This window comes from Myotis lucifugus, unplaced genomic scaffold (genome assembly GCF_000147115.1).
Source record: "Myotis lucifugus unplaced genomic scaffold, Myoluc2.0 scaffold_27, whole genome shotgun sequence".
Taxonomy (NCBI): domain Eukaryota; kingdom Metazoa; phylum Chordata; class Mammalia; order Chiroptera; family Vespertilionidae; genus Myotis; species Myotis lucifugus.
Window position 1 is genome coordinate 6,059,667 of NW_005871075.1, and position 15,495 is coordinate 6,075,161.

General features: G+C 44.8%; 1 protein-coding gene across 9 annotated transcripts; it reads left to right on the top strand.

Moving 5' to 3' along the window:
• The first annotated feature begins 1,218 nt into the window (after window positions 1–1,218).
• Window positions 1,219–15,162, top strand: PEX2 (peroxisomal biogenesis factor 2). Of its 9 annotated transcripts, none has more exons than XM_023751970.1 (5): window positions 1,219–1,482; window positions 9,507–9,902; window positions 12,143–12,243; window positions 13,597–13,783; window positions 13,886–15,162. In XM_023751970.1, the coding sequence occupies exon 5, from the start codon at window positions 13,903–13,905 to the stop codon at window positions 14,818–14,820; it is 918 nt and encodes a 305-aa protein (XP_023607738.1). In that variant the 5' UTR covers window positions 1,219–1,482; window positions 9,507–9,902; window positions 12,143–12,243; window positions 13,597–13,783; window positions 13,886–13,902; the 3' UTR covers window positions 14,821–15,162. The 9 variants fall into 9 exon arrangements, with proteins under 9 accessions (XP_023607738.1, XP_023607739.1, XP_023607734.1 ...); XM_023751971.1 differs by having other exon boundaries at window positions 13,660–13,783; XM_023751966.1 differs by lacking the exon at window positions 9,507–9,902.
• The last annotated feature ends 333 nt before the right edge of the window (window positions 15,163–15,495 follow it).

The following is a 15,495-nucleotide window of genomic DNA, read 5'->3' on the forward strand; positions in this document are numbered from 1 at the left end:
TTTCTCAGAATGTGTCCCCATATGGAAGCCGTGCAGGACCGTACTAGAAGGCAACCCAGAAGCTCTGAGAGTAGATCTTCCTCCCCTCTAGAGCAGCCCTATCCGACAGAAATGTACTGTGATTTTAAACTTTCCATAACATTCTCGTTTCAGCGTGCAACCAATATAAAATGAAATCGTGAACGCTCTTTCCTGTTCATACTACGTCTTAGAAACCCAGTGCACATTCTGCACTTAGATCAGACCTGGACCTGGACTGGCAGCATTTCTGGCGGCCACTGGCGACTCCCAGGGCCAACGCCAGAGAAAAGCCCGCCCTGCGCCTTGTACCCGCAGTTCACCTGGTGGGAAGGCCTTTCACTAATTGAAGAAACCGTCCTCCTCCTCCTGCAGGCCCAGTCCTCCCAAGATCTCCTTACTGTGCGGAAGATAAAATCCCAGGCATGAGTGAGGTTAAATTGTACACCGTAAAGAGAGACCTCGGACAATATTAGAGCTCAGTAACATACACCGTAAAGAGAGACCTCGGACAATATTAGAGCTCAGTAACACACGTTCGTCCATCATTCATCTGGCCCACGTTTCATATGGAGTAAGGACTCGGTTGCACGATTGAAAAAAACAAAAGCATTTATTGTGACACGGGTTGTACTGGATAAGCCCTCTAACCTTCCCTGTTTCCCAGGGGTGGGCTGACGGCGTTTCCAGGAGCTCAGGGGTGATGGAGACCCACCCTGCAGGCTGTCTCAGTGCCCAGCTGGCGCGAGCGCCCCGGCCCACCGCGGGCATCGGCACGCGCGGCTGAGCCCGCGGGTCGGCCAGCCCCGCCCCCTTCCCGGCTTAAGCTCGGCTACCCGGCCCCAGCGGCCGTCCCTCCCCCAGCCCCTCCCTATAGGAATGTCCCGGGGGCTTTCACCCAGGGCGAGCCAGCGAGGAGCCCGGCGTGCACAGGCGCCCCGCCGCCACCCCGCGGCGCTTGTCCAGTGGCCGCCGGGGAGAAACCCTGTCCGCCTCCGCCCCGTGACCCCGGGGCCTCTCGACGCGCGGTCCCGACCCCGGGCTGACCCGTTCGCGACTCTCCTGCCAATCAAATGCGGTTTTCCTCCGAACGGCCAGCCGACCAATCACCGCGCGCGGTGCACTCTTCGGCTCCTCCGCCCTTCGGCTCTTCGGCTCATCGGCTCTCGTTCTTCGGCTTTTCGGCCCTTCGGCTCGTCGCCCCTTCGGCCCTTCGGCCCTTCGGCTCGTCGGAGTTCGTCGTTGCTGGGCCTTCCCGGGCCTTCCGCCTGCGCCAAAGCATAGTTCTCGTTGGTTTAAGTTCCTTTTTTTTTTTTTCCCCAGACACTTCCGGGTCCTGCGTCGCCCCGGAAGCCCGCGAGTTCCGGAAGTCTGGGTACCCAGGTTCGGCTAGGAAAAGCCAAGCTTCCTAGAGAACGTTTCAGAGAGAGTCCCGCGGAGCGGGGCGTGTCGCCGACTCCCAAGGTCAGTGTCCGCCGAGGGGCCGCAGTGCAGCCCAAGGTCAGCGGGCAGCCGAGGGCGCCAGCTTCCCCGCCTTGTCCTGGCCGCCCTTGGCTGGAGTCCTCAGGTCACTGGCTTCCCGGAGGAGGCAAATCAGAGTGTGATTTGGGGAAAGGCAAGAAGCAAACCTAAACCCGAGAATGAGGGTGAGGATCGCACCCTTAGGAGGGAAAGGACCGCCAGCCCGAGCTCGACGCGTCCTGCAGGGACTTCGGACGAACTTCCGAGTCTGCCCGCGCTCGGCGGCGCTGCGCGGTCCTGCCTCTGAGCCGAGCGGGTTGTGGATCAGGCAGCGCTCACGCCGCACTTCTTAGCTCGACGGTTCATGCAAAGTTTGCATTGGGTCCCGAAAAAGAAAAAGAAATAGTGTGCTGAAGTTTCCAACCTTTGTGAAAGCCGATGCACTTAAAAGCAGTTGTAATTTTCTTGTGGAGGAAGAGTTCCTGGGAATGTTCCAATAGAATTACTTGCGATGAGTTTGTTCTACTTAATATTTATTTCTGATAAGAAGTAATGAGCATCGTTAGCATTTTTCATCCGAGGCCTGAAGTTAAAAGTTATCGTTTGTTCATTTCTTTAGGTTCCATTTTCCAAAAATACAACATTTTGTGAATGAAAGTGTTTTTTGTTTTTGTTTTTTTTTTTCAGAATAAGACTAATTGTTGAACGTTCAGGTCTAACGTGCCCTAGTTAGTATTCCATGATGGCCTTTTTTACCTTATGTTTTTTACCTTAATTTAAATCCAGCTCGGCCAGTGTGGTTCAGTGGTTGAGCACCGACCTATGGACCAGGCCATCGGGGTTTGATTCCTGGTCAGGGCACATGGCCGGGTTAGGGCCTCCATCCCCATTGTGGGGCGTGCAGGAGGCAGCTGATAGATGATTCTCATCATTGATGTTTGTTTCTCTCTCCCTCTCCCTTTCTCTCTGAAATCAATAAAAATAATTTTTAAAACAAATAAAAATAAAAGCAATTATGGGGAGACTGAGGCTCCATCCACACCACCGTTTGTAGTCTAGACACCTTCCCCTAATGTGTTTACCTTTAGTTAAACCTGAACAGAATAAACGTGGGGTGGCGGACTTTGCATTTTTCTCTTTCACTTTATATTCTCTCTGATTTCACCCATATTATCAATTACTGTATCTAGAAAAATTAGAGTTGTATGTGCTTGAGACAGAAGCAGATTTGAAAGAAGAGTCAAAAAAATAATTTCTTCTGTTTATTTTTCTTTAAAAAAAAAGGGGGGTGGTGGTGGATAGAAGTAATACGAGGTAGTAAAGAGAATGCTACACTATGTCAAGAAAATTAAGTTCCAGACCTGACTGGTTTTCTTATGACCTGCTCTACCTCTTGGCCTTCTTCTCCCCATTTTTAGGAATTAGGGGTAGCACTCTACCTGTGGTTTTATAGCTTTCATAGAAGAACTGTAGAAATTGCTTGGAACTTTCTGGGGAGAGACAAAGCAAGCAGACCCTCTGCAGCTATTTTATATATTTTGCTCGAAAAACAGGGTTTCTGTTAAGAAAATTAAATTCATATCTTAGACTAGATGACCTGTGTTCCCTTCTAGCATTTAAATTCTGTTTCTTAGGATAGTATTCATTTGTATTCCATGTGCATTTATGTATAAGTTTTTTTGATAAGAGATACATGCTCACAGTTAATTCATTACTAGAAGCCATAAACGTGTCCATATTCAATCTCATTTGTTTAATAAATACAGATTTCAAGTTTAATTCTTTATTATCAGAATCACAATTCTTTATTTTTTCTTTCTTCCCCCTACCCTTTTATGCTAGCCATAAAATTTTCACTTATATTCGAAGCTTGTAATCATCTTTGCAGTAGGAAAGCCGGTACTTTGCATTTGACGTGTTTGGTGGCTGAACCTTACAGATGTTAGCAGTCTCACCCAGCCTCACCATGTGCAGGGTCCTGCAGCACAGGGACATGTATGCCATGGACATGTATGCCATATGCACAATCTTTGTTTCTGAATCACTGGCTCCCCTTTGATTACCTGGGTTGGGCAGCCTAGAAGCACATTGGCTGTTCCCTTTATCTCTTTCCTGTGAAAGGACAGCAGCTTCTAAACATCCCGTGTTCCTCTTCAGTTCCTTCAGGCTGTGGAAGAACCCTCCGGAGGGGAGCCCTGACTGCTCCTCCTGCCCCCGGGCCTGTAATCTTGGTGCTGCAAATGCCAGAGCTGGGATTCCTATAGAGGCGGGGAGAGGAGCGTACAGCCTCCTCTGTCCTTCCCATTGTGGGCTGTTGACCACTTCTGCCAACCCTTCCCATCTACACAACCAACTATGTTTTTATTCTCTTTAGGTGTTCTTTTTATCAGAGCGCCCTTCTTACCTGCCTGTCAGTAAGGTGAGATACATTTCATCCATGTGTCTTTTTTTTTCTTCTGACTGTTAAAACATAAAAACCAAGAGCCCTAGAGTCATTCTGTTTTGATTACGCATAACCATTCCCTCCCAGTGTTAGGTGAGTTGGCCGTGCCTCTGCTTTGGGTAGAGTGTGTGTTCACAATCACTAAATGAATGTTCACGCCTCGTTTCTGTGCAGATGTACAGTGAGTCTCTTTGAACGGTTCTCGGACCACATGTGTAGGAGTAGAGAGGGGATGTGGATGGCACGCATCCCAGGCAACTTGGGTAACTCGACCATGTTCTGTCGTTTCTCTCCCCATCCACAGTCCTGGGAGTGACTGGCAGTCGGGCCTTGAGAGGAGAAACTGTGCTTTGAGTTCTGCGGTATTGAATTTGATCCAAGCTTACCCAATACCCACGAACTTACCACTGCCTTCCTTTTGTGTGTTCCATACTTTCTCTAGTGTTTACCAGAAATTTACTAATTGCCAGCTTGGCCTGACACAGGTGACTTCATCTCCTCAAGGCTTAATTTTGGTCTTTGTGAAATGGACACGATGATCTTTACTTTTATGAAAATTCAGTGAGGTAAAGCATGCCAAGAAAACCCTCTGCGGCCTTCGGTACTTGCTCCTGTTACATTGCAAACACCTCTGTTCCCGCGTGGATAGTCCACATTCTCTCCGGTGCCGTGAAATGTGCAATGGAATGTGTATTCCAAAAATTTTACGTCATTTCGAATTCTCTTCTTAGGCAATTAGATCCTCGAGCCCTTTTCCACATGCATAGAGTACTTAAGAGCTGGTTGTTTCATGCTTCATGAGGCACGTTTGCTCATCCTTGCGTTGGCATTTTCCCTGTAGTTAGTGCCTGTGCTCTTGATCTCGGAGTCCTCAGCCTCTTAAAACAGCCCCATCTGCATGCCCAACGGCGCCATCCTCAAGTGCCCATGTTCACCTTTTTGGCTGTCACTGTTTTTCCAGCCCATCACCACTTGTCAGTGTAGTACATTGGTTCAGAATGTGGCTGAGTTATTTCTAGCTGTGTGATTTCTCACTGGTCAGCTAATCTCTCTGTGCCGCCGTTTCCTTGTTTAAAACAAATAATGAAAGAAGCTCTTTCATCGTAGTGTAAGGATTAAATGACTTGCTACTTGATCTTGCAAAGGGCACTTCACTACCGTGGCCACTATCCGCCTTCAGCCCTGGTAGGTGGTGCGTGTTTCCTGCAGTTGTAAGCTCATGAGCCGGTGGAATTTTGTTGCGTCTTGTTTTGCTGTTTCCTCCACGAGGATTGTTTCTCTGTCTCGCGTCTTCTGTTCTGATTTCTCCACTCGCGCTAGCCTTTTCCAGACTGGTGTTCAGCATTACCATTTCTGCAGTTGGGAAGGACTTCTTTTATTCTTTCTCTTCCTCTTCCAAGGTTCACTAGTAGTTCCTATAAGGATCCTATGTAGGTGAAATTTCTATAGTTGCTGACTTTTTTAACTGCTGAAAAGTATCATGTGGTATAATGACTTGTCCAGGGTCACACAGCCGGAGGGTGGACCTGGGCTGGACCGTAGAAATGGTTAGAATCCCCCATATTCACTCAAACATCTGTTCTCTGTTTGCATACTGTGCTTTCTCTCTTCAACACTCAGAAGCATCAACTTTCTGAAAAGATTATGAGTGCCGTGTTCTTCTCTTAAAAAATGTCTTTGTGAAGCTGGCCTCAAGGTATTGGGAATTCTGTTTTAAGGTTTTAAAAAGTATTTTGTGTTGGTTTTAGATACTTGGATAAATATACCGGAAATGAAATAGGTAAGGTGCTCAGCTCTGTAACACTGATTATCATCTTGAAGGCTGTAGTATTTGGATTGAGTTCCTTCTCTCCAAATAAAGAAGAAGAAGAAAAAAAGAAATATCCCCTCTGCTAGGACAAAGTGCTTATCATTGTTCATTTGTTGGAGAAATTTGTAATATTTTGAAGTTTTCCTTCAAATGTATCTAGAAACATTTTGTTGTGTACCCATTACCACCCCCCAAAATTTTTTTTATTTGGATTTTGTTGACAATTGCCTTTAAGTTAAAAGTAACCTAGAGGACTGGTGTCCATAACAGAATGTTTTAAATCCTTCATGTCTTGTCTGTATTCAAAGCAGTGCAGTTGGGATATCTATAAACCACTGAAACGGGGCTTATACTTGATGAAAGAGAGCAGCGAAAGAGTAGTGACAGTCACTTAGCAAGTCTGTGGCCGAAGTGGGATTTGAACTTTCTGACGGTGACTTCTCGGCCTGTTCACAGTGTGGGGGGTCACGGTGTTCTAATGGCCTCGGCCACAGCTTTTTCTCTCCTGCTCCTGTTTGAAATGTGTTCTGGGAATCGGTGTCCTGTTGAATCCCTCTTTGATGCACGTCCCATTTATTAGTATTGATTTCAATACAGGGTACAGTAAATCTGACCACACAAAGGAAATACTAGGGAGGAAGTTCAAAGCTTAAAATCCCGGTTTTAAGAACTTTATTCACGTAAGCTCATAATGCAAAATGTTAGTTTAAAATTTTTTTAAACCCTAAAAGGAAAAAAAAAAAAGAATAATCGCACTCATCCATTTTGATTGCTAGAACCCTTAGGAGAGTGGCAGCAACATTATCATATGGAACATTATACTATGGTGGACCCGGAAAAGGTTTGGAGGGGGGGCGATGGATGGGTTTGATACCTGAGAGATTACTTGGGAGGGAGTCACGTGTTTCTGCTGACAGAGTTTACAGGACTGTAAATTTCAGTGTAGTTTTGTAGGCAGCATGCATTGACAAATATGCCTAATGGTAATACATCTAGCACTGAGTCTTGGAGCAGGTCAATAATAGTGTGTGTGTATTGATAGCAGCAATGTAGGAGATGTTACTAGGTATTATAGCTAAAAATCCATGTCATCCCCTTAATCATAATTACATTAATATTGACAGGCCCTTGACAATACCCACATTATTATTGATAGATTTCTGTCAATAACATGGTTTTAAATAAAATATATTCATTCATAATTTGTCCTCGACTCAATAAAAGCTCTGAAATACATCCTGAAACACGCTTCCCTCTTTAGTGAGATAGAATCGTTTGTGTTGGTTTTAGAATGCGATATAGATGGCAGAGTTTTATTTTAGGGAATGAAAAGCGTAAAAGGAAAGCCTGAGTTATTTAAGGGATAAGGTTATGTATCGCTGCTCTTAGTAAACGAATTTCAGGGGTTTTTTCTGTGAAAGAAAATCAGTGTGGCGTGTCTAGTGATAAAATGTCAGCAGGAGACCTTCTTGGTAGTTTTTAGTGCTAGATTATTTTGTCTTAAACATATTTATGTGACAAGTTAATCACGCCTAACCCTGGTAGTTGCTGTACTTTTTATCTTTCCTTGATTTTGCCTTAAACATCGTTTTCACATACCCTATTCTTTACTAAACACTAATATTACTTAGTGCCAATTATACTTTTAATTATTTTTATAAGTCTCTCTGCTTGGTCATAAATGTTTTCCCTTGCATTAGCCTTTTATATTCTTAAATTTAGTATAGTTTGGGGAGTGGGAAGGAAGGAGGTGATAGGATTATGCATTAAAGGAATGAGATTCCATGGCAAAATAAGGAAAAACATTGCCTGTTTGGGGGAATTCTGGAAAAATAAATTTGAGTAGAATCTGATGGTGTTTGTTTCCATTCAAAATGATCCCAACTTTGAAAATAAAAATTAGCTTGTATTTTTTTTTAACTACTCAAGTTTGAGCCTACACTAGATAGTAACCTGCAAGAACCAATAATCTGGGTATTGTTAATGCTTACTTAAATTCTTGGACATAAATAGACCTGGACAGGCCAGTAGCCATCAATGGAACAGAGACAGGAAAGTATGGTTTACCAGAAACGTTGGGGACTTTTGACTCAAAAATGTGAAGAGCAGTTTAATACTAGTCTGCTGGTCCATGACAAGTTGGATGGAGCGAGGAGATTGGGCCCAGCTGTTCTTAATCTGCACTGGGGCCAGGCTTGGGGAGAAAAAGGGAAAACAATGTTAAACTGTAACAGGAGGGATAAGAAAGAAGTTTTTGATAATAACTGTTAAATGTTGGCTTGGTTGGGTAGTGTGATAAGTCTCCTTTTCTGGCAGCTGTCAAATTTTTCTGTTTTTACGAAATGTTCTTAAGTACGATTCCTTCAGGAGAAGGGGTTTGAAATAAAGGGCTCCTGAGAAGCCACTCCCTCTGTCCAGTTTCTCACTAAACACAAGTAAGGAACCCGAGGAAAAGATCGCTTCCCTCCCCTCCAGTTCACTCCTTCCACTACGTATTCGTTCAGCACGTTTATTGAGCAGCTACTATGAGCCCATCTTTGTGTTAAATTCTGTAAGATAGTAAGATAGTCATCAGCCACAATCCGAAACTGATTGTGACTCCAGTATTTAAAAATGCATAAATGGGCACAGCTGGCCTCCAACACTAGCGACATATTTCGTCTGATACTCATTTGGGGCGGGGGGAGCAATCCTTCCAGTTAAACATGGGGGTGGGATGAAGGGAGGGAACTGGTAGTGTTGGACTTAATGTTGATGTGCAATAAGGTCGGAGCGTTCCAAGAGCACTTTGACAATCAGAGAGCTTCCCTTATCTTGCTGACCACGGGATGTGAAATCTGTATTGTAGACACTGTGTTACACATACCATACCCCCACATATCACCAGTGATTGCAGAATTTTACATGACAGAGACTGAGCTAAGTATCAAGTCACTGTGTAAGTGGTAGGAGCTTTGGGAAGTAAGTATAAGATAAGGCTTTTCCCTTAACTAGTTTATAATCAAGTTAGGAGAAGGTGTGTTCACATGACTGAAGCCACAGTACAAGTGGTTGAGGGCTGAGTGGGTGTCACAGACAGCGGCGGTCACAGTTAAGACATGGTGACAATCGGAGTTGGGGATAGTTACGAATTTTTTAGAGAATTTTGAAATAGAGTTGGAATGTGAAGGGAGATAGTTGAGGGCATTGGGGCAGTTGATAGGGAAGGTAAGTGTTAGGTGCTTGAGAAAGGACAGAGGTGGGACTGCAGGATGGTCCTCCTTCCCGGTCCACTGGGAATGATGGTCACCTGATCTCAGGGGTGGAGACAGAATTGGGCCAGGTTGGGTCTGAGAAGTTTGTACTTTATCCCAGGGGTGATATGAGCTAAGAAAGAGGTGATACGGTAAGTGTGGGGAAATATTTTTGTAGATTTTGGTTTGCTTATAAGGTTTTTAAAATAATGTTTTTGTGTGTGTTTTTTAGTTACATAAATGATATGTTGATTAGAGAAAATTTGTAAATTACAGAAAAAATGAGAAAAATAATCTTACTCATTGATAATTTTTGTGTGTGTGAACTTTAAAGTTATTTTTCTGTCTTTGAAATTCTGTGTTTTGCCTGTCGTACCATCTCCCTCTGTTGTTGCCTAGTTGTCCATTCACTTGCTGTGTCCCTGCAGACCTGGGTTGGGGTCCTTCAGTGAGCCAGGGCGGGTCTTCTCTCTGCACCCCAAGCACCTTGCAGGGAGGGCGAGGATGCATTGATGCGCATGGATTTGTCATCCCTTAATAGAAGGAAGGGAGCGCCTGAGTCAGTGCGGTTGAACAGCCTCTCTGGATACAGGGATGAGACGGAACCCGGAGTGAACCAGGGATGAATGGGCAGCCGGCACGCAGCGTTGAGCTGTGTGGGTGATAGATTACCAAAGGATTATGAATTGTGCTTTGAGATGGACTAGCCCATAATTCTCATCTCCAGGGAACTTGTTAGAAATGCAAATAACTGAGGCACCACAAGCTAACAAGTCCTCCTAGTGATTCTCACAAACCCTCAAATTTGAGAACCGCTAAACTAGAACAGAGCCTACAGGGCTGCGATGTTGAAGAGCACGGCATAGGAAGATGGAAAGCCCAAAGATGCGTGGTCTCAGTGAACATAACCAATGAGATACCACAGTAGCTGAAATGGGTAAACTAGGAAAATATTGTATTGTTACAGAGAACATGAAATGTGTTACACATGGTCAAGATCTGTTTGTCTTTATAAATCACCGCCTTCCTGGTTTGAGCATTTAACTAGACTTATAATAGATTAATCCAGTGGTCGGCAAACTCATTAGTCAACAGAGCCAAATATCAACAGTACAACAATTGAAATTTCTTTTGAGAGCCAAATTTTTTAAACCTAAACTATATAGGTAGGTACATTGTTATTAACTTAATTAGAGTACTCCTAAGTTGGCCTTTGCTAAAAACATCCTCAATCTGAGATGTTGATCTCAGCGAACGTACCCCCACTTCTTCTAACGCCACTTCTTCAAAATTGACTCGCCCAGGCCGAAAAGCGGCCTGGGTCAAACTTCTGCGCATGGGCCACGAAGTTTCAATCGCACTGTACGTGCGCGCCCGCACGTGGTATTTAGTGGAAGAGCCACACTCAAGGGGCCAAAATGCCACATGTGGCTCTCAAGCCGCGGTTTGCCGACCACTGGATTAATCCATTGAGAATGTCCCCATGCTCAATGTCCCCGCCCAGGCTCTTTCTCCCAGTCCACATGACTGCCTCCTTGCTGTCTCACAGTGGCCTCAGATCTCCAAGACCACATGTGTGTATTATCTTTCCCTTCAAACCAACATCTCTGCGAGTGTTTCCCATATCAGAGAACTGGTCTGATCCACTCAGTTACTCAAGTCAGTGATTCCTGGCTTATTTCTCACAAAATCTTGTCAATTCTACCACTTCCGAGCTTTCAGAGGCGCCTCTCTCTCTCCATCCCCACTGATACCTTTCCAATTTAGACCATTAGTTTCTCACCAGATCGTTTTAACAGTCAACTGGTCTTTCGGCCCCAAACCCATTCTCAGTGTAGCCAGAACAAGCTGTGTAAACGCGAATTTTATTCTTTTCTTACAACCATTCCGTGGCTCCCCATTACCATCTGGATAAACTAGGGCCTTAAGGATGAGTCTCGTGCTTTTCTTCCCAACCTTATTTTTTGTCCTTGGACCTTCAGTCCTTGTCACCTGCTCTTCCCTCGGCCTGGACTAGTGTAGTATGCTTACCTTCCTTTACCAGCCTGGCATCGCTCACCCTTCAGGTGCAGAGGTGTTGCCCCTCCATGAAGCCTTTCTGCTCGTAAGCATAACCCCCCTCCCCCATCACCCCATTACATTATACTCTTCACAGGAGTTGAGTCTGTCTGCCATTCTTCCACTAGCTCCCACACATTAACTGCTAAGTAGAAGGTGCACAACAAACGCATGTTGAAATAAGTAACAGCAACAATCTGGACATGGGCATTTGAAACAGTTTTAAGGGATGGAAATTTGTATTTTCTACCCTTCATCCCAGACATTTTTCTGTCCGTTCATCCATTTATCTAGTTTTATAGGATGCATCCTGCATGCCAGGCACTGAACTAGTTGCTAAGATTCAACTGTGACAAGACTCAGATAATCTTTGCAATGGGCCTTGTCTTCTAGTGGAGGAAATCAACCTTCAGAAGTAGTGTATGTCCAGTACAGAAAGGTCTAGGTCAGTGATGGCGAACCTATGACACGCGTGTCAGTGGTGATACGTGAACTCATTTTTTTGGTTGATTTTTCTTAAGTGGCATTTAAATATATAAAATAAATATCAAAAATATAAGTCTTTGTTTTACTATGGTTGCAAATATCAAAAAATTTCCAAATGTGACACGGCACCAGAGTTAAGTTAGGGTTTTTCAAAATGCTGGCACGCCGAGCTCAAAAGGTTCGCCATCACCGGTCTAGGTAGAGGAAGAACAGCGAGAGGGGGCAGCTAACCCAAGCTGGGCAGGTCGGGAGGAAGTGATGCCTCACTCAGAACTTGAGAACTTAGGATGAGTTAAAGAATAGGAACGCACTGATCCCAGTGAAGGGAACAGGTAATAGAACGTCCCCTAGTGAGCAGAGGGGGCACTTATACTAGAGGTCAAAGCATTAGGAAGGCAAGAAGCTTGTGTGAAGGATCACGGTGTGGGCAATGCCCCGAAGGAGTCGGAAGGTAGATACCCGCATTGGGTGTAATCCCGGGGAGACGAGCAGCACAAGTTAGGGAGAGGCTGTGGGATAGAGTAAGGGATGGGTTTGAAAATGTTTTGGACAAAGAACGGGCCTTGGGATTAATTAGATTGGTATAGGGAGCAAAGAGAACCCTGTCCTAACCCCCTCCTTTCTCTCCTGCAGTTCCTGGCCAGTATGAGGCAAGGATTTCACAGAACTTGCAGCCCAAATCCCCACTGCTCTCAGCTTAGAAGTCTTAACGGAGCTCCAGGAAGGGGAAACTGGTGAGGTAACCGGAATGTGAGAAGCATTCCTGTCATATATCTGGGTTCAGAGGGAAAGAGCACTAAACAACCTGTTATTTAGTAGCCATGTTTGTTTCCTGTATTTGGACTTCCTGCCCCTCAGTTATCTGGGATCCATGGGTAATTCAAAGTCTTCCTCCTGAAAAAATTCTCTGATTGTAAAGATATTCCAATTTTAAGACATACAACTTTATTGTAGGATGTATTTTGCAGTTCTTTTGACTTCTGACAAATTATATTTAACATCTTTTAGTAAAAGACATAAAGTAATAGAATTTGTGAACTGATCTTAGAATACCTTTTTGATAATAGTTCTCTTTTCTCCAAAAGTGTATGATGCATCTTAATAATGACATTTCTGCATTCATGGTGCTTTGTGCTAGTATTTATTTTCTGCAATCATGTGATAGAATAATGAACACTTACTACAAATCAACAAATGTCAAGTGCTGGCAAGGATGTGGAGAAAAGGGAACCTAGTATACTGCTGGTGGGAATGCAGACTGGTGCAGCCATTGTGGAAACAGGATGGAGTTTCCTCAAAAAATTAAATATGGAACTGCCATTTGACCCAGTGATCCCACTTCTAGGAATATATATCCTAAGAAACCCAAAACACCAGTCAGAAAGAATGTATGCACCCTGTGTTCATAGCAGCACTATTTACAATAGCTAAGATCTGGAAACAGCCCCAGTGCCCATCAGTAATTGAGTGGATTAAAAAGCTGTGGTACATTTACACCATGGAATACTATGCAGCAGTAAAAAAGAAGGATCTCTTACCCTTTGAGACAGCATGGAGGGACCTGGAGAGTATTATGCTAAGTGAAATAAGCCAGTCAGAGATACTTGTCGACAAGTATCACATGATCTTACTCATATGTGGAATCTAATGAACAAAATAAACTGTTGAACAAAATAGATCCAGAGACATAGAAGCATGGAACAGACTTTCGAACCTCAGAAGGAAGGGATGGGAAGGGTGTGGGGGAGATGAACCAAAGAACTTGTATGCATATATGCATAACCTATGGACACAGACAATAGGGTGGCAAAGGGTCGGGGCAGGTTAGATGGGGTCAATGAGGGGGGGAAAAGGGACGTATGTAATACTTTCAAGAAAAAAGATTTTTTTTAAAATAAAAATAAACCTTTATTATTTTTTTCTCCTACTTTCCTTTATAAATATATAGGAGATTAAATGACTTATTGAAAAGTATGCCTTGGAGTCAGTAGAAGTGCTAGGCGTTAAACTGAGGCCTTGACTTACCATTCATTGCAGTGTTCGACATAATTCATTGTATTTATTAAGTGCATATATTTCTCCATTAGCCATGCTATTATTCAGCCTTTTACTTAGCAATTATTGCTAAAACCTGTTATTCCCTTGATGAGGAGGGCCAAAAGCGAAAAGCAAAAAACAGGAAAGAAAGGAGGGAGGAGGACATGTGAGGAGAAAGAGAAAGGAGTTCCCACTAAGAGGTGACTGCTCCGTGTGCTGTTTGGACACGATGGAAAGGTGTGTCCTGTCTTGTATATCCCAGTTTCCCGGGCATTGGTTGCGGAGACGGTACAAGGTTGTCTGTGTCTGATGATGTTTCCTAATCGTACTTCCTCCTAGAGCTCTTTGGAGAAGGCATGGCTTCCAGAGAAGACAAAGCGCAGAGCACACACAGGGTGCTGAGAATCAGTCAGCTGGATGCACTGGAACTGAACAAGGCCCTGGAGCAGCTGGTTTGGTCCCAGGTCACTCAGTGCTTCCATGGGTTCCAGCCAGGGCTGCTGGCCCGCTTTGAACCTGAGCTGAAAGCCCTCCTGTGGCTGTTCTTGTGGCGATTCACCGTTTACTCCAAAAACGCCACGGTGGGCCAGTCGGTTTTAAATATTCAGTACAAAAACGACTTCTCCACGACCCTGAGATACCAGCCCCCGAGTAAGAACCAGAAGCTCTGGTACGCTGCCTGCACCATCGGCGGGAAGTGGTTGGAAGAACGCTGCTACGACCTTTTTCGAAACCATCACTTAGCCTCGTTTGGGAAAGCCAAACAGTGTCTGAACTTCGTGGTGGGCCTGGTGCAATTAGGGAGCCTGATTAACTTCTTGATTTTCCTCCAAAAGGGCAAGTTTGCCACTTTGACGGAACGCCTGCTAGGCATCCGCTCTGTGTTCTGCAAGCCCCAGCACGTGCGTGAGGTTGGCTTCGAGTACATGAACAGGGAGCTTCTGTGGCACGGCTTCGCGGAGTTTCTCATTTTCCTCTTACCGCTCATCAACACCCAGAAGTTGAAGGCCAAGTTATCTTCCTGGTGCATCCCTCTCGCCGGTGCTCCGAACGGCGACAGCTCCTTGGCCAGCAGCGGCAAGCAGTGTTCTCTGTGCGGGGAGTGGCCCACCATGCCCCACACGATCGGCTGTGAGCACATCTTCTGTTACTACTGCGTGAAGAGCAGCTTCCTGTTCGACATGTTCTTCACCTGCCCTAAGTGTGGCGCGGAGGTACACAGTGTGCAGCCACTGAAGTCAGGAATCGAGGTGTCGGAAGTGAATGCTCTTTAGAAACTAAAAATGGTTTTCTCTGCAGAAAACTGTCTTGTGTTGAAAACCTTAGGATTAGTCACCCTGAGCATACCATTTAGGTGTCTTTTATGAGAACATGTGCTTCTCAGCCACTGTGTTCTGTTCCTTGCCAGACCTGACTAAAATCTAATCACTGGGATCCATGGGTTTCTGAGTATATTCTGTGAATGGTAATGTGTTATTTTCTTTAATGATTGCATTCAGTGTTTAATGTCAGGAGTAATGGGCAGCTTTTGTCAGATGCCTACGAACAATGCTCCTTCACGTTGTACTTCCTAGAACAAGGTTAGCCTCTGAAAATAAAAAGTTTTGCAGACTGGGTTGAGCGTGCCTTTATTTCCAGAGATGGTGTTATAACATAATCTGACAGTGATAAGACCATGGTGTTTTGGGGTTTTTTTGTTTGTTTGTTTTTAATATATTTTTATTGAATTCAGAGAGGAAGGGAGAGCGAGAGAGAAAGAGAGATAGAAACATCAATGATGAGAGAGAATCACTGATCGGCTGCCTCCTACGTGTCCCCAACTGAGGATTCAGCCCGGGTATGTGCCCTGACCAGGAATTGAGCCATGGCCTCCTGGTTCATAGGGTGACGTTCAACCCCCTGAGGCATGCCAGCCAGCCAGACCCTGTTGTTTTAAACCTTCTGATCTG